Below are 22,817 nucleotides of genomic sequence, written 5' to 3'. Positions count from 1 at the left end.
CATCTAATGCTCTCCCCTTAAAAGCAATTTGAAGAAAGGAAGGGAACTTTGTGAACTTCTTTGATTTGTCATTTTCATGGTGTTTGTCTGATTTGTCATTTTCATGGTGTTTGTCATTTTTGACAGGGTCATCCATGTTTTCCTCAGCATCCCCTACCAAATCAACAAAAGAAGAGTAACTATAGAGGGATAAACTGGTTTATGTGAGATGAGATTATAGTTTCATGTGTATATCCCCAAACTTTCCTCTGTTACATTAACCACTAACTAAAGTTTAATGTTGCAATGGGCAGACATTTTGTTAAAAAAGCAGCCTCACAAACCACTTAGACTCCAGTCACCTACAGATGACTGTCCTGGTTATTAACTTTAAACAAAACATTTATAACCAAGAAAAAAATAAAAAATAAATAAGAAAGCCATACGCCACATTCAGTCACACATACGAGCCATACAGCCACCTGCCTATTAAAAGTGTTTGTAGTGTACTGGCCTGTTTTTGCGTCTACTACCCTGACTGGTAGTTAGCTAGGCTAGGCTCGGCGAATAAACAGCCAGCTAACATTATTTTAAAGGGTCTTTGTTGTTGTTGTTTTTTTAACAGTAATGTTTTAACATTAATTAAAAATTACCCTTTTGTTAATAATTTATTGATTGATACTTGTTAACGTAACAAACGTTGGCGTTAACTAGCTAGCCTAGTCAGTAATGTTACTGCATTCTCACCAGCATCAGTGACCTGCAGGTCCACCATGACCAGTGAACAGGAAAGTAGTGCTGCTATTAAAAGACAAATCTCAGCTGAGTCCATACTCTCTCTACTGGACAACTCTCAGATGAGTCCACACTGTTTCTGTTGGACAACTCTCAGATGAGTCCACACTGTCTCTGTTGGACAACTCTCAGATGAGTCCACACTGTCTCTGCTGGACAACAAACCGCTCAGTCCAAACGCCAACCGTTACGCACGCACCTGTGCTGAGAGTCGGACGGCCGTTAACTCTTATGCAAAGCCAAAGTGGTCAAAATTCGCCTCGACCCAAACGAGTTTTATTTGTAAAACGGAGAAAAAAAGCGAACCAGAGGTAGCCTAGAATGATATTGTCATGTGATAGGGGCATGGGAAAAAAACTGAATGGTTTCAGAATGAAACAACCTTATCTGGAATACCACGGGAACCGTCTGAAGGGGAACTAAACCCTTCCCAATGCGCTGGCCGTTTAGGGAATGTGCATGCAATGGTGGGTCCACGGCTATGGTGGCTATATGCAACCTATCAATTATTCATGAGTCTATGAAGTTTCCGGCAGCACCAGAGATGACGAGGGCAGTAAAGGCTTCTGAACTCCCTCCCCATGATACTTGTGAAGGTAAGGTAAGCTGGTTATGTCTAGAAAATATTGTTGAGGAAATCCTGTCGGAGTTATGGCTTTTCTCCTTTTGTGTCGTCTTGGATACTGTACGCAAAAATGGCCCTCGCCGCCACAGTAGAGGCAGAGACCAAGGGAGATACGTTATCTTTGTTCGTCCGCTGATAAGATAGAGCAGTCCACCTGCGTGTGCGTTGCCTCCTCTGCGTGTGCATGGTTCAGGAATGCCTGCATCGGTAATTCTCTCTCATGCACCATTCGAATGTCATGGCCAGGACGGTGGGTGCGTTGCAGATTATCAATGGTAATGGTCAACTGAATGACACTCTAAAGGTCTGTAGATTCTCCTTTCAGACGAGCTCGGCTTGTAAATATCTCAGTAAACCTCTCCTAAACACGGTTCGCAAAGCCGTATCCCTCCAGACGGTTGACATAGATTTCCAGACATAGATTTCAACTTTTGACTCATTGTTTTGCCACAATAAATGCGCCTCAAAGTAACCTGTGCACTGAAAAGGGATTTGTCTTGGGCATATACATAGAATTTATTTTTGGTTGCATTCAGTTTATGCTGGCCTGCAAACATTCTGCGATACTATTTTTCTTTTTGTGACACAAAGTTTCATCCACCTCCAGTATGTAGGACCATTTTCAGGTTCTGTCCATTCACTTTAATAGTTTCTTTGCCCTCTGGATCTATCGAATAGACAAATTCCTCTGAATCCGCTGATGACTCGTTCAAGGCCCTTACTGGTTTCTCGCTAGTTTTTGTCTTGACTTTTGGTCTGTTTCCTTTGTACTTCCCTTGTGCATTGTTTGTTTGTTTGTTTGTTTGTTTGTTTGTTTTTGACATACACATGCATAATGTCCAGTTTGCTTACAAAAAAGGCATTTTGCCCTTTTCCCTGCACATTTAGTTGCTGTATGTGTGGCAAGTCTATGACTATGACACTTAGTAGCACCATTACACTCTTCCTTTACGGAGTCGTAGGCTCCAGTTCACGCTTTGTCTGGCAAGTTCGATTTCAGATGGCCTAAATTTCTTGCACTTTTCGTATAATTTACATAAATATCTTTGGTCTTACCATTATCAGACAGCAGTTTTGATTCCATCTGAGCTGACTCTGAGCTGAATTCTAGCAATTGTGAGAGCCCTGTTTAATGTTAGTCGCTCTTCTTGTAAAAATCTGTCACGCAGTCTTTTAGGCGTACACTTTTCCACAAGCTGGTCCTTCAACATGTCTGATTCAAGCGTTCCAAACTCACGATTTAGCTAACTCTCAGCGTGTTTACACAGGCATCAACAGTCTCATCTGGCGTTTGCATTCTCCGTCTGAACTTATGTCTTTCCAACACTACGTTCTTTGGAGGTGTAAAATATGCCTTTAGTACGTTCACTGTTTGCGCATAAGTACTTTCTCTCCTGCTAGGTTAGAGAAAATCCTCTGAACAGGTGCTCCAATACAATTCAAAAATGTAACTCTTCGTACTACATCCAGAGCATGTACTATTCCACTGGCTATTTTGAAAAACTCCTGTGATTCCATCCACAGCACGAATTCAGTGCACAAATCTGACAGACCCAGGTTCATGGGTACGGGTGATGAGAATTGTGCATTGTGTATACTTCCTGCACCTGGATTTGACGCGGCTTCTGTAGTCGAACCCATCTTAATGCCACTAGCCCTGCACAACTACCGCATGGTGCAGCTTGTGTAAAACGAACGACACGTGAAACATCCTGGTCGTTATAAATGTTAAATAAAAAAACAGGCCATCCGGTTTCATTTACTTGATTTATTAACATGTAGGAACCATCATTTTTCCGCCAGCTCTTTTCCAAATCTCCCTCATTTCTAAATCTCATGATAACATAACTATACTACAGCTGCAGTGTATATTAAGATTTTAACAGACCAAATGGGTAAAAATACTGTAACCTCAATAAACAAAAAGGAAGGTGACGAGAAATAGGATATGACCCACACAATCTTTATTATCCCTTTTATTGTTCTAATATAAAAAAAACCTCCATCCTCTTACCAAATGAATATGTCCTAGTAGCAGAGAGACGCTGCACACACAACTCCATTGGATTCTTTTTCGGAGCTTCATGTTATCAGCAGAAATGGGGAGATGGAGAACAACAGTTCTACAGTCCTGGAACGACTCACAAACACTTTTATTTTCTCCCATTAATACTGCATGACTATTTAACAATTAATCCCATACAAGAATCTCAGAAACAGATTCACAAATTCAGCAGATTAGTGAATCAGTGTCACGATCCCATCACTGCATTCACTTGCTTTCTGTTTCTGTTTCCATCCTGGATTTCATCTCCATGCGATTCCTTGTTTTGGTTTCGTTAGTTCTCTGTCCTTCATTAGTTTCCCCTGTTCCTCGTTTCTACCTTGTTAGGTTGTGTTTTTAAACCCAGTGTTTTCCTCAGTGTCTTGCTGGTCGTTGTTCTAGCCGTTATCTGCTCATTGTGTTTGTAGTAAGCCGTTGTCTGAGCTCTTGTCTTGTTTCACGTTTATTCAGTCAGTGTTCTGGGTTCTGCCTTGTTGTCTGTGTATCTGTACCCTGTCTTCTCTTTGTTTGTCTGTTGATTTATTTTGCCGATTTTCGTGTTTTGCTTTCTGTTTAATATATTTCCTGGATCTGTTCGTATCGGTGCTATGACCCTGGACTGTCTTAATGACCCAGATTCTGGATTTGCCCTTAATAAATCTCGCTCTTCTCAGCGTCTGCGTCCAGCTCTCTATCACTCCACGTTACACAGTGTGTGTTCATTCTTCATAAACCTTCTAAACACTTAGAGAATGCTGGATAGGATGTCCATAAGTAACAGACACTGTGGAATTGTGAAACAGCAGTAGTGAATCTGCTCATACCACAGCACACACCACTGCCCACAGAAACATAAATCACTGACACCCCCTTGTGTTCACAACCTTCAGCGCTCTAAAGTTCTCTAAAGTTGTTTTATCGTGAAAGATTCATTTATTTCCCTTTTGTTTAATTAGGACATTTGTGAAAACAGCAGTTTCCCCACTCCTTGTGAACCTGTTATGACCCTGTCTAGGTGGTGAGGTCGCAACAGTAATGTGATAAGAATGGTAGCAGGATGGTATGTGGAATGACTAATCAGTGGACTGGCCTGGTAGATGAGGTGAAACTTGTGTATTGAATGGTGAACACACACACACGTGTGAGTGTGTGTGTGTGTATGTATATGTGTATGTGTATATATATATATATATATATATATATATATATATATATATATATATATATATATATATATATATATATATATATATATACATACACATACATATATATATACACATACACTTTCACTGTAAGAGATTTTACCTCCAACCTGTTACATCTCCATCTGTTATAAAACACCTTCCTGTTGTAGATGTGAGTATCTGAAATGATCATTTAAAATGTGTTGAAACCAAATAAACCAAATAAATGAATGAACATTTGGATACAAGATGGTGCCGGTAAGGTCGGCTGCCGTCACGACTGCTCCGTCCACACCTCACACTTTTTTCGCTATCTTCTTCACTCTTTTCGCTTTTCCCGATACTCCTGATTTCTCCGCAGCCCTTCTCTCTACACCACGACGTATCTCATACAGCGGAGATGCTCTTATTTCTCTTAATCTACATAGCACTCACCTCAAGCCATCTCTAATCCCGGACCCAAGATGGCCGACGGAGATCCTGAGGGAGAACAAAGGATGCGACGCGAGGAAAAGGCCTCGAGGGAAGCGAGCCGGCGTCAGGAACAGGCTGAGGGCTCGGGCACACCGAGCTCCCTTACCTAGCACACCGGGACGCTGCACTTATCGTGATTTGGGATTTCAACAGTGCTAACCTCAAGCGTGCAGCGCCCAACTTTTATCAGCTCATAACCTACCCCACCAGGGGAAATAGAACACTCGACCACTGCTACACCCCATACAAAGACAGCTATGAGGCACTAGCTCATCCACCGTTTGGTAAATCGGACCACGCCGCCATCTTCCTCATACCAAAATATAATCCAGAGCGGCCACCAATTGTTGACGCAGACTGGGACATGTTCCGCCACAGCACTGATGATGTCAGCGAGTTTACGGAGGCAGTAGTGGTGTTTATTGGGAAACTGGTGGACAACATGATTCCAAGAACCACCATCAAGTTTCCCAACCAGAATCCCTGGGTGGACAAAACCATCCGCGAGCCTCTGAACTCTCGCACTGCTGCATACATCGCAGGGATCATCAGCGGGAACATGGACGAGTACAAGTCTGCGGCATACGGAGAGCGCAGGGCGGTGAGGGAGGCGAAGAGGCGCTACAGGAGGAAACTAGAGACACAATTCCAGCAGAGTGGCTCTAGATCCCTGTGGCAGGGACTACAGATGATCATGGACTACAGGAGCTCACCCTCCAGACTGATGAGTGCGGATGAGTCTCTGGCGAACGAGCTGAACACATACTTCACTCGCTTGGAGGCTACATCTAGTAGCGCTAATGCTAGCAGCGCTAATGCTAACAGCGCTAGTGCTAATGGTACTATCGGTGCAGGCAACGGCGCATGCGCAGAGCCCACCATAGAACAACACCCTGTTATCATCACGGAGAGTGACGTGAGGAGAGTGTTCAAAAGGGTGAATACCAGGAAGACGATATCTGCGGGAGAGTCCTCAAAGCCTGCATAGACCAGCTAGCCCCGGTATTCACCAACATCTTCAATCTCTCCCTGACGCTCAGTATCGTCCCAACCGGGTTCAAGCGACCCACCATCGTACCCGTCCCGAAGAAACCTCGACCCTCCGGCCTTGGAGTTCACATTTCACAGGACCTGTCCTGGTCCCGCCATACCAACTCCCTGGCAAAGAAGGCTTGTCAGCATCTTTAGCACCTCAGACGCCTAAGAGACTTCAGACTGCCCTCCAAGCTGCTGCGGAACTTCTACACCTGCACTATTGAGAACATCCTCACGGGGAACATCACAGGCTGGTTTGGGAACAGCAGCAAGCAGGACAGACAAGCAATCCAGAGGGTGGTGTGTTCAGCAGAGCGTATCATTCATACGGAACTTCCTGACCTGCAGACCATCAACTACTCCCTTCCTTCTCTTTCCATCCAGTCCTCTCCAACATGTTCCTCCTTCCTCCGTCACAGTCTGCACTCCAAAACTCCCTCTTCCCTTACTTCTACTATTTTGTCCACCCTTCCTCACCCTGACTCGCTATCCTCTCTCTCTTTGGATACAGTTACAAATACTTTCATTTCTACACTCTCCTCATCAATGACTCTTCTGTGCCCTCTCTCCTCTAGACCCACTAAGTTCTCCCCACCTGCCCCCTGGCTAACAGAAACACTTCGCTGCCACAGGAGAGAACTAAGGACTGCAGAGAGTTGGTGGAGGAAATCTTACGTAGATTCAGACCTTAGCTCATACAAGTCTCTCCTTTCCAAGTTCTCACTGGAAGTAACATCTGCAAAGTCATCCTACTACAGAGAGAAATTCGAATCATCATCATCTGATCCATGCAAGCTCTTCACTATTTTCTTCTTCTCTCCTTAATCCTCCCCCTCTTTCCTCATCTTTTACTCCGGAGGATTTTATAACCTTCTTTGAGGAGAAGGTTGCAGCAATCCACCCGTCCTTTTCCTCTGTTCCTACTCCTCCAACCAATGTGCATACTCCAACATCCAACTTTCTGACTTCTTCTTTTTCTCCTCTCTCCACAGATGAAATCCTTCAACTCCTGACTTCCAGCAATCCGACTACATGTCTGCTGGATCCGATTCCTTTTGCTCTGTTCCAGACAATCGCAAGAGATCTGCTTCCTTTCATCTCTGTCATCATCATCAACTCCTTATCTTCTGGATACATGCCTACTGCATTCAAAACCGCCAGGGTGGTACCAGTCTTCAAGAAGGCCACACTTGACAGCTCCAGCGTTACCAACTACAGACCGGTATCACTTCTCTCTTTCCTCTCAAAAGCCCTTGAACAAACAGTTTATAATCAATTGTCTCTTTTTCTCACCCAGAACCAGCTGCATGATCCCAATCAGTCTGGCTACAAACCGGCACATTCTACAGAAACGGCCCTCATAGCGGTGACTGAGAAACTTCATGCCGCTAAAGCTGCCAAACAGTCATCTGTTTTGATTCTTTGAGACCTTTCAGCAGCCTTTGACACAGTGAACCACAACATTCTTCTCTCTGTTCTTTCCAGGCTTGGTGTGACTGGCTCTGCTTGGAGATGGTTTCAGTGCTATCTGGATGGGCAGTCCTAACAGGTGACATGGAGAGGATCCACATCCAAACCGTGCAGACTCTCCACTGGTGTATCACAAGGCTTAGTATTGGGCCCCCTTCTCTTCTCTTTGTATACTCGTTCTCTTGGTGATGTAATATCTTCTCATGGTTTCTCCTACCATTGCTATGCCGATGACATTCAATTATTTCTCTTTTCCACCCTCCGACAAGCAGGTCTCTAGACGGATCTCGGCATGCTTGACTGACATTGTGTCATGGATAGCAGCCCACCACTTGAAGCTCAACCCCAGTAAAACTGAGCTTCTGTTCATCCCAGGTACTCCCAACCCTTACCATGACCTCACTGTTTCCTTTGAGAACTCCCTGGTATCACCATCCTAAGATGCCTGTAGCCTAGGCGTAACTTTGGACAACTAGTTGTCATTCTCAACTCATGTTTCTAATCTAATCCAGTCTTGCAGATTCCTCCTTTGTAACATATGAAGGATTCAACCCTTTCTTTCACAGGAAGCTACCCAGGTGCTTTTGCAGTCTCTTGTGATCTCAACGCTAGACTACTGCAACTCGCTACTTGCTGGTCTTCCTCTAAGAGCTATCAAACCTCTACAACTTGTCCAGAATGCAGCAGCATAACTGGTCTTCAATCTTCCAAAGTTCACAAGTTACTCCACTGCTTCGCTCCCTTCGTTGGCTCCTTGTAGCTGCATGCCAAAAATGGACCAGCCCACACGAGGTCAATCGTCAAAGCCCGATCCATACCTCGAGTACTTCGAACCTCAAGTACGGCTCGGCTTGAAATACCTTGCTTCAGGTCTCATGGACGACAAGCATTGAGACTCTTTTTCTGTCCTCACTTCCAGATGGTGGAATAAACTCCCACTTGCTGTCCGGACAGCAGAGTCCCTTGCAGTCTTCAAACGTAGACTGAAGGCCCATCTATTTGCAGAATATTTAAAGGACAACTGACACTGCTCCCTTATTGACTGACTAATTTAGTACTTTTTGTAGGGTATTGTTTATGTTGTTTAACAAACTCTAGCGCTTATTGTTTATAGCACTTATCATTGTTTAAAATAGACCGTATGTATTTTGTACTTCTAGGTATCAGCATTCATCCCTGTATTTTAGTTCATTGGTATGTCTGATTCTAATCTACTGTACTAGGATATATTCTATGAGTAAACGACAAAGCACTTTTGTAAGTCGCTCTAAATTCCATAAATGTAAAAACTTGCTTATTGCACCTTAAATGTTCTTCTTGTCCTTGCTGAACCAGAGCAACAGGAACGTGTGTGTCTTCCTCACCCAGGACAAGCTGGAGGTGGACGCCTTCATTGCCAAGCTTGACGCCCCGGGCGGGGGGGATGATGTCGTCGCCACGGCCACCAACCCGGCCTGGCAGAATGGTGAGGTTTGGTTTCTGCGGTGACATTGCAGGCCACTGTGTCTTGGCCTCACAGATGTGTCAGCTCCCATGGAAGGAGAATGAGCATGTGTCTCTTTGTCGAGGACGATGAGAAGATCTGTTCTAAGCATGTGTGTATGTGTTCCTCTGACCTCACCAACATCCATCATACTGTTCAAGTTCAAGTTTGGTTTATTTCTCACATACATAGTCATACACAGTATAACTCGCAGTGAAATGGTTGAGAGTGCTCTGTCCAAACTGAGGAAAAGAAAACAGGGGTGCATAGAGAAATATATATATTCTATGTATGTACAAATATATTAACAATGTATGTACAATATATGTATATTATGATTATATACACAATGTACAATGTATATGGTTGTGTATATATGTACACAATGTACAGAATGTACAGATCCATTTTGTAGAATAACATATTTACAGTTGTTGTGTTACAAGGTAATTGAATATATATATATATATATATATATATATATATATATATATATATATATATATATATATATCTCTACAGTTATACAGTTGTGTTACATGGTGGTGGTGGTCTTCAGTCTCTCTGTTTTGGTTTTCAGGGAGCGAAAGCACCTCCCTGACCTCAACAGAGAGAAGAGTCTACTGTTGGGATGGGTGGGGTCCTTCACAATCCTCCTGGCCTTGGGCTGGCACCGCTTGTAGTAGATGGTCTGCAGGTCAGGAAGTTCCGTGTGAGTGATGCGCTCTGCTGAACGCACTACCCTTTGGAGTGCTTGTTTGTCCTGCTTGGTGCTATTCCCAAACCAGACTGTGATGTTCCCCGTGAGGATGCTCTCCATAGTGCAGGTGTAGAAGTTCCGCAGTACCTTGGAGGGCAGTCTGAAGTCTCTTAGGCATCTGAGGTGGTAAAGACGCTGACGAGCCTTCTTTGCCAGGGAGTTGGTATGGCGGGACCAGGACAGGTCCTGCGAGATGTGAACATCAAGGTACATGAAACTATCTACTCTCTCCACCGTGGTTCCACTGATCCTCACAGGTTGGTAGTGCCACAACGGTGTCGTCAGCAAACTTGACAATGATGGTGGAGCTGGAAGTGGCTGTGCACTAAGCAGGGGGCTTAGGACACAACCCTGAGGAGCTCCAGTGCTGAGGGTGAGGGTGGATGAGGCGCAGTTGCCCACCCGTACTGATTGTGGTCTGTCTGTTAGGAAGTTGGAGATCCAGTCGCACAGGGATGTATGCAGTCCTAGATCCCCCAACTTAGTAGTGAGTAGGGAGGGGATGATAGTGTTAAATGTCGACAAACAGCATTTTAACATAATTTCCCCTCCCTTCGTCCAGGTGGGTCAGTGTAGTGTGGAGCAAATGTGCAATTGCATCGTCAGTGGAGCGGTTGTGGCAGTTATGCAAACTGCAGTGGGTCCATGGAGGCTGGCAGTGAAGATGTGATGAAGTCTCTGACTAGCTTTTCAAAGCACTTCATCCCGACTGATGTGAGGGCAACAGGGCGGTAGTCATTGAGGTCGGAGGGTCGAGGTTTCTTCGGGACGGGGACGATGGCGGATCGCTTGAAGCTGGACGGGACGATACCGAGCGTCAGGGAGAGATTGAAGATGTCGGTGAATACCGGGGCTAGCTGATCTGCCAGGCTTTGAGGACCCTCCCGCAGATACCGTCTGATCCCGCCGCCTTCCTGGTATTCACCCTTTTAAACACTCGCCTCACGTCACTCTCCGTGATGATGAGAGGGCGCTGTTCTATGGTGGGCTCTGCGCATGCGCCATTGGCTGTGCCGATAGTACCATTAGTACTAGCGCTGCTAGCATTAGCGCTACTAGATGTAGCCTCGAAGCGAGTGAAGAATGTGTTCAGCTCGTTTGCCAGAGACTCGTCCGCACTCATCAGTCCGGAGGGTGGGCTCCTGTACTCCGTGATCATCCGTAGTCCCTGCCACAGGGATCTAGAGCCACTCTGCTGGAACTGTGTCTCTAGTTTCCTCCCTCACCGCCCTGCGCTCTCCGTATGCCGCAGACTTGTACTCGTCCATGTTCCTGCTGATGATCCCTGTGGTGTAGGCAGCAGTGCGAGAGTTCAGAGCCTTGCGGATGGTTTTGTCCACCCAGGGCAAAGGGTGGATCATTTGTACTGTGGATCAAATGATCTGTGGATCATCTTCAGGGGTTTAGTGGGGTGTGCCTTCACAGTATATATATATATAATGTATGTATGTATGTATATATGTGTGTGTGTGTGTATATATATATATATATATATGTGTGTGTGTGTGTGTGTGTGTATATATATATATATATATATATATATATATATATATATATATATATATATATATATATATATATATAATTTGAATTTTTCTCCAATCTTCTTATTGCTTTTGAGCTTGTACCATTTACTTTACTGACTAAACCAAGCTCTGGCCTGTGTGTGTGTCCGTCCGTCTGTCCTCATCACTGTGTAGTTACGTTGTCATATATAGACACTGTTTCTGTACTCCAGCACACTAAATGTAAAATGAATCCACCATAACTGTTACCGTGCAGAACCTCAAGGGTATTTTCATCTAAACTGTCTGAACCCTACAGGAACCACACACCCTTAATTTTCTTGAGTTGTTTAAATCAAAATGGTGTGGCTGTCCGGCTGCTTGTACAGTAGTCTACACCATGTGCCCGTGTAATGTATGTGGAAGACATTAGGAAATAAATGATCTCTAGACACATTAACTCTTATTTACCGTCGCTTGTCTTGCTACTGACATGTCGGACGTCTCTCTACAGCAACATAACAGGGTTTTCTAACTCTGGAGGAATTATATAGTGACTGCTGTCCCTTTGAGGAACTTGGACTCAGTAGCGGACCAAAAGTCCATCGCACACAAACGACTTCATTTAAAAGCTTTTGACTGGTCACTTGTATTGTTTGTAATCAGTGTAATAAAAGCCAATACTATCACAGCCACTGCTACTGTTGTATAATGGAGTATGATTTCTATATAACTAACATAAATAGGTTCATGATCATATATTTAATTTTACAGTTTTTCTATTTCTTTGTTTTGTCATTCCAGAGATCTGAAGACTGAGCTAAAGTTGAGGGGAAACAGTCAGCCATTTAAAATCTACCACACTATTAATAATAAGACTTGGAATATTTAGCACACGCCTTTAACATTAACAACGATTATTATAAGAGAACCGAACACTGAGCGGTAAGACGTCAGTTCAACAGCATTTCGTGCGTTTGTTCAGCTAATCATGATGTTCTTTGGGTCGTGTAGCGCACTGTCTCCCTCTAGTGATAACAACATGGTATTACAAGCGAGACGAGACAAGGCGTCAGTGTACAAGAGGGATGTTTTTTCTTTTAAATCAGCTAAAGCTATTGAGTGTCTACAGTGTACCAACGTTACAGGCGTGATTAATTAAAAATACATTTTCAAAAAATAATGAACGATATAAAAAGACATTATGGAGATGCCGGGGATTGAACCCGGGGCCTCATACATGCAAAGCATGCGCTCTACCACTGAGCTACATCCCCTTCCGGGAAGCCTTTGTGGAGTGATGATAGTACCAAGCAAATCTATTAATGTTACACGCTGTCTAATAGGCTCCGCCAACAATAAGGTAACCTAGGTTAGGTTAGCTAGCGTTAACCTACTAATCTGTTGACCCATTGAATTTAAACATTAAAACATTAACATTTAAGTGCCTAATTAAGCCCTATTATATCATTTAAAGATGTACAGATGCAGCGCTCTGGGTTCAGAATGTGTATTCAAATATACATCAGATATAGAGGGGCAGTAGTGAGTAACACTGGGTCTGGGTGTGTTTGTGAGGCTGATTGCTGGTGCATAACCTGCCGGATGGAACTGGCTGAGAAAGACGCTTTACTGTTAACATTACTGTTAATAAAAGTCCCCATTAACATTACTGTTAATAAAAGTCCCCATTAACTCTATAATTAATAAAAATCACCATTAAATATACTGTTAATAAAAGTCCCCATTAACTAAACCATTAATAAAAGTCCCCATTAAGTATACTATTAATAAAAGTCTCGATTAACTATACTGTTAATAAAAGTCCCCCATTAACTATAATGTAAATAAAAGTGCCCATAAACATATGCTGTTAATAAAAGTCCCAAATAACTATGCTGTTCATTAAAGTCCCCATTATGTATACTGTTAATAAAAGCCCATTATAAGGAGCTTCTCTTGTGTTTCTATCAGCACTGGATCTGTGTTTGCTGAAGGTTCTCTGACTGTAACAGAGACTGGAGGAGGAGGAGGAGGAGGAGGAGGAGGAGGAGGAGGAGGAGGAGGAGGAGGAGGAACCAGGACCTGTACACATGTTAACTGTAAAAAAAAAAAAAAAGTCCCCATAAACATATACTGATAATAAAAGTCCCCATTAACCTTACTGGTAATAAAAGTCTCCATTAATCTTACTTATAATAAAATACCACATTAACTATACCATTAATAAAAGTCCCAATTAACTATACCATTTATAAATGTTCCCATTAACTACACTGGTAACAAAAGTCCCCCATTACCTATATTGTAAATAAAAGGCCCAATTACCTATACTTGTAATAAAAGTCCACCATGAATTATATTGTAAATAAAAGTACCCATTAACTATACTGTTAATAAAACTCCACATTAACTCTACTATTTATAACAGTCCCCATTAACTATATTGTAGATAAAGGTCCCCATTTACTAAACTGTTAATGAAATGTTAGGATTAACAGTCTGTTATTAAAGGAAACAGGACCTGTACACATGTCTACAGACCTCTGAGTGAAACACACACCAGCTCTACATCACGGGGAAACAGGACTTGCTCACCCGTACAACACACATGCAAATGCTAGTATCAACCAAATAATGTGTACGCGTAAGTTAGACATATTAATGACATGAAATGATTGTAAGGATTTAATTAAATAATTAATTTAATTAAATATAACTGTAATTATGTAATTAATTAAAATTTGCAGTTATACCTTCAGGAATATGTGATTTAAATAAACATTTTTCAGAAAACAGACATTCAGTACAAAAAAGACCGGTAGTGTCTTAATTAATATTGCTTTAATACGGTGCTCACACACTTGGACACTGTTTATTTTAGACAGTTTTGGTTCTGTCTCCTGTCACATCTCTTTTCTTAGCAGTGACATTAGCAATAGCAGTGACATTAGTAGGATGTTAGTAGTGATGTTGGGGCCTTATGTGAAATTATCCCAAAGATGCCTGCAGTGCACCTGTCAGAGAGAGAAGCTGGTCTCTGCCTCTGTCCAATGACGTCTAGATAGTCACATGACCCTGAGGGACTGTTGGACTGGCTTCTTCCAGTGTGAGCCAATCAGCTGAGAGGAGTGATGACGCAACACTTTCAGCTTTTATTACACATCTATACAGTGTCCAGGTCATGGAAGGTTTCATCTGTTTGTCCCTTAACAAAGATAACAGGGGCTGAAGAGTTAAAGGACTTTGGTCCAGTAGCCCTCACATCAGTACTGGCTACATGCATGGAGATGTGGTGGAGTGTACTGAAGTGTTTGTGGGTAGAGTGTGTACTCAATGAAAATGTCTGACCCAGAGTTCCTCTCCTCTCTGCTTGTGTTTATAGTGCATACCTGCATACACACACAAACACACACACATTTTAGAAATTTGTTTACAAAAAAAAAACTATTTGTATAAAAGAACGAATCGGTTTCTATAGAATAACGCTCATAGCTCTGTCGGGAATCAAATTACTAAGGTCTGTATGATAGAGGTGTACACCTGTAACACAGAGCTGTACACCTGTATGATAGAGCTGTAAACCTGTAACATAGAGCTGTACACCTCTAACATAGAGCTGTACACCTGTATGATAGAGTTGTACACCTGTATGATAGAGCTGTACACCTGTATGATAGAGTTGTATGATATGTTGTATTCTAAGTTTTGTGAAGGGTAAATAGAAGGATATAACATGTAGTACCACTGAGTGCCATGAGAGGCATCTCAGCACAGTGAGTTCAAGTGTAAATGGGGCCTCAAACAAGTGTCCAAATACTTATCTACTATCTTTAACATCAAACCTGCAGTTAACATCTATCATTCATCTTTACATACCTCCGTGTCACTCACATACAAACACAAACACACACATATACACACAAAAACACACACCCCTACACACACACAAACACACACACACACACACACACACACACGCGTACGCACATGCACATGCATGCACACATGCAAATACAATAATAAAACGGAGACATAAGATCAGAGGGAGGTGAGTGTTGTGGTTTCTGTTCTATTTCAGCTGTGTAGCAGAGGGAGGAAGTGCAGGGTGGTGGGTGTTATGGACTGTTAGAGGTGATAAATAGTGACCTGCTCTCTACTTCATGTTACTGATACTCAGTGGTGTTTAATAACATTCATTTAAAGTGTGCAGAATCAGACTTAATTCTCTCTTCTCTTACCTGCACATTCTCTTTTCTACTCTCCACAAACTTTGTGTTGAGTTTGCATGGATCTGGTGTTAAAGTGTTTAGAGTGTGATCATCTTACTGTGGTGTCTGAGTGATGAGGGCTTGATACTAGAACACGTGTGTCTGTCCCTGTGTGACACCCTGAGGAATTCTCTAGTGCTCTTCCTCTGACTGCTACCCTTGTGTGCTGGAGCAGGACAAACTGCTCCAGGGGAGAGAAGTGGATCAGCGCTGCCTCCTGTTCCCTCCCCCAGCATGGAGGTCCTGGAAATGTGTATTCAACACATTTACATTAAATAAATGAGTTCAAATGAATAATATTCTTTATAATAATTATGATGAATAATTATGACCTCACTGTGTCCTACATACACACCACACAGTAGAGACACTTGGCCTCTTCTCTCTAACTCTCTCTTGTTCTCTTCTTCTCACTCTCTCCCCTCTCTTTCTCTCTCTCTCTCTCTCTCTCCCTCTCTCTTTCTTTCTCAGAAATGTGCTAGCACACACACACCACATATAGTAAAGACACTTAAAATAACCTCATTATAATAACTTGCATTAATTCTGAGAACAGAGGAAGTGTTGAGGCTTTAACACAGTCACTCAGTCAGTCTGTGATTACTGGGACAGTATGGAGCTCAGTCCACTCCCTGTGGTGCTCTGTGAGTAAATGTTCTCTTTATCTCTTCATTAGAGTGAAAGGTGCTGTATGAAGTTGGTAATGTGCAGTCTGAGGATCCTGACTGATGAGATTATGTGTGTTAGTTGTGTCGTTCCCTCAGAAGGGAGGATCAGAGTTCCACTTCCATGTGCTCAGGTGTTCTCACTGTATCCAGATGTGTTATGGAAAGGGTTCTGTTTTATGTACTGGGTTGGAGAGCAGGAGGAGAAGTTCTTGTACATATGTGTACAAAGTATGGGAACAGACCAGTTACCAGTGTACTTCTGCACATCACTGTAGCTGATATGGACATGATATGGATGCTTACGACTCTAGCAGATGAGTTTGTGAGAGTTTAACAGTAAGACCAGTGACAAGAGGATTACAGTGATCAACACAAGAGCTACTGAAACCATGGAGTAGAGTTTTAGAGGTGAAATAAACAGATTTAGTGAGAGATCTGACATGAGGTTCAAGTGAAAGTGTGGGGTGAAGAAGAACCCCAAGATTCATAACTACCTACACAGGGTTGACAGCCATGACATCACTATCACTAAAGAAACTGGAGAGTCTGTATATTTGGGATTTGGGTCACAGCAACATAATTTAGGAATACAGAAGTCAGTAGAGTACAGCAAACCCAAAGAATGACCACAGATATAAGTGGGAAAACCTATATGCTGTGTGGTGTTGAAACAGTTCAGTACAGACTACAAACAAACCCTGTAGAAAATCAGCAGATAACATCCACTGCTTGGGCTGTTTTGTTTGTTGGGGTAAATTAATAACAACACCATTGTGATGGAACAATGTAACCTACTGTGTATATTAAGATTTTAACAGACTAAACGTGTAAAAATACTGTAACTTCAACAAATGTAATGTGAGTAAATAAAGGAAGGTGACGATCAACAGGAAATGACCAAGAGAAACATTATTAACCGTTTGCTTTTTGTAATATAAATGAAAACACTTATATTAAGAGAGGTGAAGAATGATCTCGACCAACACAGACTGGCTGTATTCAGCCTGACACAAGAGACTCTTCATTTTATAGATATGAAAGGAAACCCTGTAGCATGAACCACAACACACACAGTTGAACATTGACCCAGTCATTCAGCTTTAGCACCAACCTCAGTCTCCCTGCTGAGCACAAGCTCAATTCACAGACAAAACCTCCCCAAGAAAGGAGCCTCTCACACTCTCTCATCCAGGAAGACCAACACCTACCTCCCTAGCAAAGACACACTCGTCACACTCACTCAACCAGGAAGACTAAAACCTACCCCCTAACAAAGTCCCCACTACCACATGAATCTGTCGTAGTAGCAGAAAGACGGCGTGTACACAACAGGTCTACAGTCCTGGAACAGCTCACAAACTTTTATTTTCTCCCATTAATACTGCATGACTAATTAAAAATTAATCCCATACACTAATCTCAGAAACAGGTTCACAAATTCAGCAGATTAGTGAATCAGTGTCACGATCCCATCGCTGCATTCACCTGCTTTCAGTTTCTGTTTCCATCCTGGTTTTCATTTCCATGTGATTCCTTGTTTTGGTTTCGTTAGTTGAGCCCCTCGTTTAGTTCTCTGGCCTTCATTAGTTTCCCCTGTTCCTCGTTTCTACCTTGTTAGGTCGTGTTTTTAAACCCAGTGTTTTCCTCGGTGTCTTGCTGGTCGTTGTTGTAGCCGTTATCTCCTCATTGTGTTTGTACTAAGCCGTTGTCTGAGCTCTTGTCTTGTTTCACGTTTATTCAGTCAGTGTTCTGGGTTCTGCCTTCTTGTCTGTGTATCTGTACCCTGTTTTCTCTGAGTTTGCCTGTTGATTTACTTTCCGATTTTTGTGTTTTTCTTTCTGTTTAATATATTTCCTGGATCTGTTCGTATCGGTGCTTTGACTCTGGACTGTCTTAATGACCCAGATTCTGGATTTGCCCTTAATAAATCTCGCTCTTCTCAGCGTCTGCGTCCAGCTCTCTATCGCTCCACGTTACACAGTGTGTTCATTCTTCATAAACCTTCTAAACACTTAGAGAATGCTGGATAGGATGTCCATAAGTAAGAGACACTGTGGAACTGTGAAACAGCAGTAGTGAATCTGCTCATACCACAGCACACACCACTGCCCACAGAAACATAAATCACTGACGCCCCCTTGTGTTCACAACCTTCAGCGCTCTAAAGCACTCTAATGATGGTTTATCGTGACAGAGTCATGTCTTTCACTTTTGTTTAATTAGGGTGCTTGTGAAAACAGCAGTCATTTTCCCCACTCCGTTTGAAACAGATTTTAGATGTACATTTATTCAAACCGTTATCTAGCATGTTAAGGTGTTTTTATTAAATGAACAATTATACATAATTGTAACCAGCATGTTAAGGTGTTTATGGTTAAATTAACAATGATACTTTTATTTTAATTGTGTCTGAAAGGTTTTGTTGTCATGTGTTTTCTTTATTAAATTAATTAATTGTTCATATTCATATGTTCCCTCTTTTATGTTTATAGTGCTGATTTTATTGGTTCAAGCTGGACTTGCTCAAGGTGATTTATATTCTGTTTATATATTATTTAAAACCCAAACTGCCATTACTAACTCTATTCAGCTATTACATGAAACATGGAATGATGGAATGATGTCATTAGACATTTATGAAAATTTGCTATTTTAAATGTATTAATTTACACATTTAGCATTTTAGTGTATGTATTTTATAATTAATGAATTTATTTAGTATTAAAACATGTGCAGGACCAGACAGCACTGACTGGTGTGGTAGATTTAGATTTAGATCTGTGTAATTTATTTGTTTTCAAAGTAACTGAATGAAGAATTCAAATGTTTAATGTTTCTGCAGGTCGTCCTAAAGCTGTTGTGAGTGTAAGTCCTGATAATCACGTGTTCAGAGGAGAGACTGTGACTCTCAGATGTGACATACAGGGAGAAGGAGACACTGGGTGGACATACAGCTGGTATAAGAATAACTACAGTATCTACCCAAACGTCACATATAATCCATACATGATCAGCTCTGTTACACAGTATGACAGGGGTACATACACCTGCAGAGGGTACAGGGGAAGAGACTCTCAGAGCTCAGAGATCAGTAATGCTGTTACATTAACTGTGTCAGGTGAGTTTGGACTGTGAATTTAGCCAATAGATATTCATAGCAAGGTTGTTATTGTGTGTGCGTGATTTTAAACAGCCAGGATTTTATATTTGCTGTGTTACAAAGAGAGCCCAGGCAGTACTGAGTGTGTCTCCACAGAGCTGGCTGACTGAACGAGACTCAGTGAGTCTAAGCTGTGAGGTCAGAGACTCCTCTACAGGCTGGATATTCAGCTGGTACAGAGCTGTTCCCCATGTTGAGGTCCTCTCAGACAGCATCAGAGGAGCTGGAGGCTCCTACACTCTCAGTCCTGCTGCTCTACATCAAACAGGAGTTTATATGTGCAGAGCAGAGAGAGGAGAACCAGCCTATCAGACACAGTACAGCAACACACAGCCACTATGGATCACTGGTGAGGACATACAACAGCAGTGTGTGTGTGTGTGTGTGTTTGTGTGTGTGTGTGTGTGTGTATGAAACATTAGACATTCAGTGTCATAGTGTCATTCCTAAGTCCCCAATCAGCTACTCTTAAAGTTAAACATTCAAATATAAAATAAAGATGTTAGAGAATGTCTAAAAATCACACAAAGAAACACATTTTTATACATTGGTCAGAAGTAATTATGTATTCACCCCACCTTCTTTTACATACTAGCGTTGCATTCACCTTCATTACATCCAAACCAAACATTCATCAACATATGGTCATTCCTAGAGCTTCCTAAGTTCAAGACTGTTTACTCACTACACACTAAATAGAAATAAAGATGCAGACTCTGGAATTAATTGAAGAGAAGCGCTGGTCCCGTCTTTATTCTGAGCTCAATGTTATAAACGAGGCATTATCTGGAGAATGTCTAACAGTCTCAGGTGGGCTCACCTTTATACCTTTTCTTCAAGGACCCTTACATCACCATTTTTATTTTTTCATAATACTTGTCCAGGTTCCACTATTGTTCTCCACACCAAACATTATTCAATGTATGCAAATTGATATTCAAATCTTACACCAACCTGTTCTTGGTACCATTACATTCATCCTGAACTACTTCTACTTTTTAAAGGCGATCATATTCTATATCACCGGATGCCCATATTGGTTCTTCCAGTGATGTCCATATTGTTTCTTCCGGTGCTTGGACGGGCTGTCCCGTCCTTGAAGCAAGGCTCGCCCTCGACTGATGCCCCTAGAAGCCTGTCAGAGGCCTCCTGAGGATGTACACTGAAGCCTACAGAGGTCTTTCCAGCATGAAACCAGTCCCTATTTTTCTGCTTACAATATAATTTTATTACCTTGTTATGACCCCGTCTAGGCTGTGAGGCTGTAACAAGGAAAAAGAAGTGCAAATGTCTAATGTAACAGACGTTGTGGAAAAAAATGAACAGCAACAAAACAAACAGAAGCACAAATGGAAGGTTATTTTAGTGTATTGTACAGAGGTTATGATTTACAAATAATCTTACTGGTGCAATTCCTTCAGGAGTGACCCAGGCCAAAATAATAACCAAAACCCACACTCAGGAAATAAAACTATACCCTAACTAATCCTAATAACACAAGAAACATACAACAAACCTTTCTAACTTCCTGACACAAACAGACAAAACCCACACCCAACAAAAACTGCAGTCACTCCTTACAACCAGTGTCCAAAACCAATGTACCAAACAAACAATATTTACACTCTTTACACAATCTATATATATGTATGTATACACAGCTACCGAAGCAGGAGGGGCGAAGCCAAAGACGAAGTTCAAAAATGTGGAAAAACAAGGTGATACACAACACGCCACACAAATGTTCAATCACAGCCAAACAAACTCCAAGCTAACACACAGTCTCCTTACTCGCTGTCTTCCTCTTCCTCTATCGTGGGAGGGCCTTTTAAATAGCCGACACAGTTGGCTGGAAAACCCGGCAAGGAACGTGGCGGGTGGAAAACAGGGTGGAAATCCTGGCAGTGAATCTGGAACACACACACACACACACACACACACACACACATCTTTCCGTAACAACCTCAATATGCAAACTGATATTCAACACCCACACCAGGTGGAAGCTGTTACCGCTACATTCCAAGAGAAGGCTTCTCTTGACCTTGTCCTAAAGAAGATGTTTTTCTCTACAGTCCTGAGTCTGGTGGAGAGGTCGTATATCTTACCTTGAGTTCCACCAAAACCTACCCATGATCCTTTACTGAAGCCTGCAGAGGCCTCTACTAGGGCTCCGGCCTGTACTCCCTGATGGTTAATGTTATCATGTCTAATGCAATGTTCAGTCTCTTTTCCCTGTAAACACTCTTTTTATTACCTTCCCACTGATTACGTGGTATGGCCCGCTGTATGCAGTGGGAGTTTCTCGTCGACTATTTGTGACTCGTCCTATTTGTAACCACGGCCAGCTGTCAGCACACACCTGCATCTGGTTTAGTCTTGTTATGTTTGTAGTATTTAAACCCTTGTTGGTGTGTGCGTTGTTGTGAGTCTTTGCTCATGTTCACATTCACGTTTATGGTCACAGTGTTCATGGTGTCCATGTTAGCTGTAGCTGTATTCATGTTCACTGTTTATGTAATATGTGAGTGCCGTTGTCTTGATGGTGTGTTAATAAACGTGTGTCACCATCAAGGGAGTCTGTACGTACTGCTCCTTGCCCTGTGGTACTCGGGCTGTTATGTTACCTCAATAGACACAATCATGATCTTAGATAGATGTCACTACCTAGATATTATTAAACAGATTTTATTAAAATTATTTTCTATCATCAGACCAATCAACACAATGGTTGTAATCTTTCCATGTTAAATGTGTTCACTACACTTCTGCTATGATAAGACAATAATAATAACACGTGATGTATAATTTCTGTTTCTAAGGTCTGTCTCCTCCAGTCTCTCTGATCATCAGTCCCAGCAGAACTCAACACTTTAGAGGTGACTCTCTCTCACTGAGCTGTAAGGGACAGAGTGACTCTACTGGATGGAGAGTGAGAGGATACACACACAGTGGGAGGGTGTCAGATTGTTCATCATTCAGGGGATCAGTTACAGGATCTAGATGCACCATCGGATACCTCTACACATCCCACACTGGAGTGTACTGGTGTCAGTCTGAATCTGGAGGGAGCAGCAATCCTGTTAACATCACAGTGCACAGTGAGTCTACATGTATGCACTCGCTAGTTAAGGAGAAAAGGAAATGTTTGATAACAGGATATTATAGTTCACAATATATAGAACTATCAGTTACTGGCTAAGAAAACTGTTAACTAGAGTTAATAAGAAAAGCTGTTTAACATCTTCTCAGTGTGTGTGGGTGTGTGTGTGTGTGTGTGTGTGTGTGTGTGTGCGTGCGTGCATGTGTGCGTGTGTGTGTGTGCGTGCATGCGTGTGTGTGAGTGTGTGTGTGTGTGTGT

At 42.2% G+C, this 22,817-nt stretch overlaps 1 protein-coding gene and 1 non-coding gene across 2 annotated transcripts; one reads left to right on the top strand and one right to left on the bottom strand.

Annotated features, from left to right (window-relative positions):
* Positions 1 to 12,562: 12,562 nt before the first annotated feature.
* Positions 12,563 to 12,634, bottom strand: trnaa-ugc. Its single transcript has one exon. It is a non-coding gene; the product is annotated as a tRNA-Ala (tRNA).
* Positions 12,635 to 16,213: 3,579 nt separating this feature from the next.
* On the top strand, positions 16,214 to 20,840 carry LOC118240594. Its single transcript, XM_035521506.1, has 5 exons — positions 16,214 to 16,272; positions 18,789 to 18,824; positions 19,139 to 19,414; positions 19,518 to 19,805; positions 20,461 to 20,840. Exons 1-5 carry the CDS (start codon positions 16,242 to 16,244, stop codon positions 20,607 to 20,609), a joined length of 780 nt encoding a protein of 259 aa, XP_035377399.1. The 5' UTR covers positions 16,214 to 16,241; the 3' UTR covers positions 20,610 to 20,840.
* The last annotated feature ends 1,977 nt before the right edge of the window (positions 20,841 to 22,817 follow it).

This window comes from Electrophorus electricus, chromosome 22 (assembly GCF_013358815.1).
Source record: "Electrophorus electricus isolate fEleEle1 chromosome 22, fEleEle1.pri, whole genome shotgun sequence".
Classification (NCBI taxonomy): Eukaryota; Metazoa; Chordata; class Actinopteri; order Gymnotiformes; family Gymnotidae; genus Electrophorus; species Electrophorus electricus.
The sequence above is the reverse complement of the archived record's forward strand: the minus strand, read 5'-3'. Positions and strand labels throughout refer to the sequence as shown.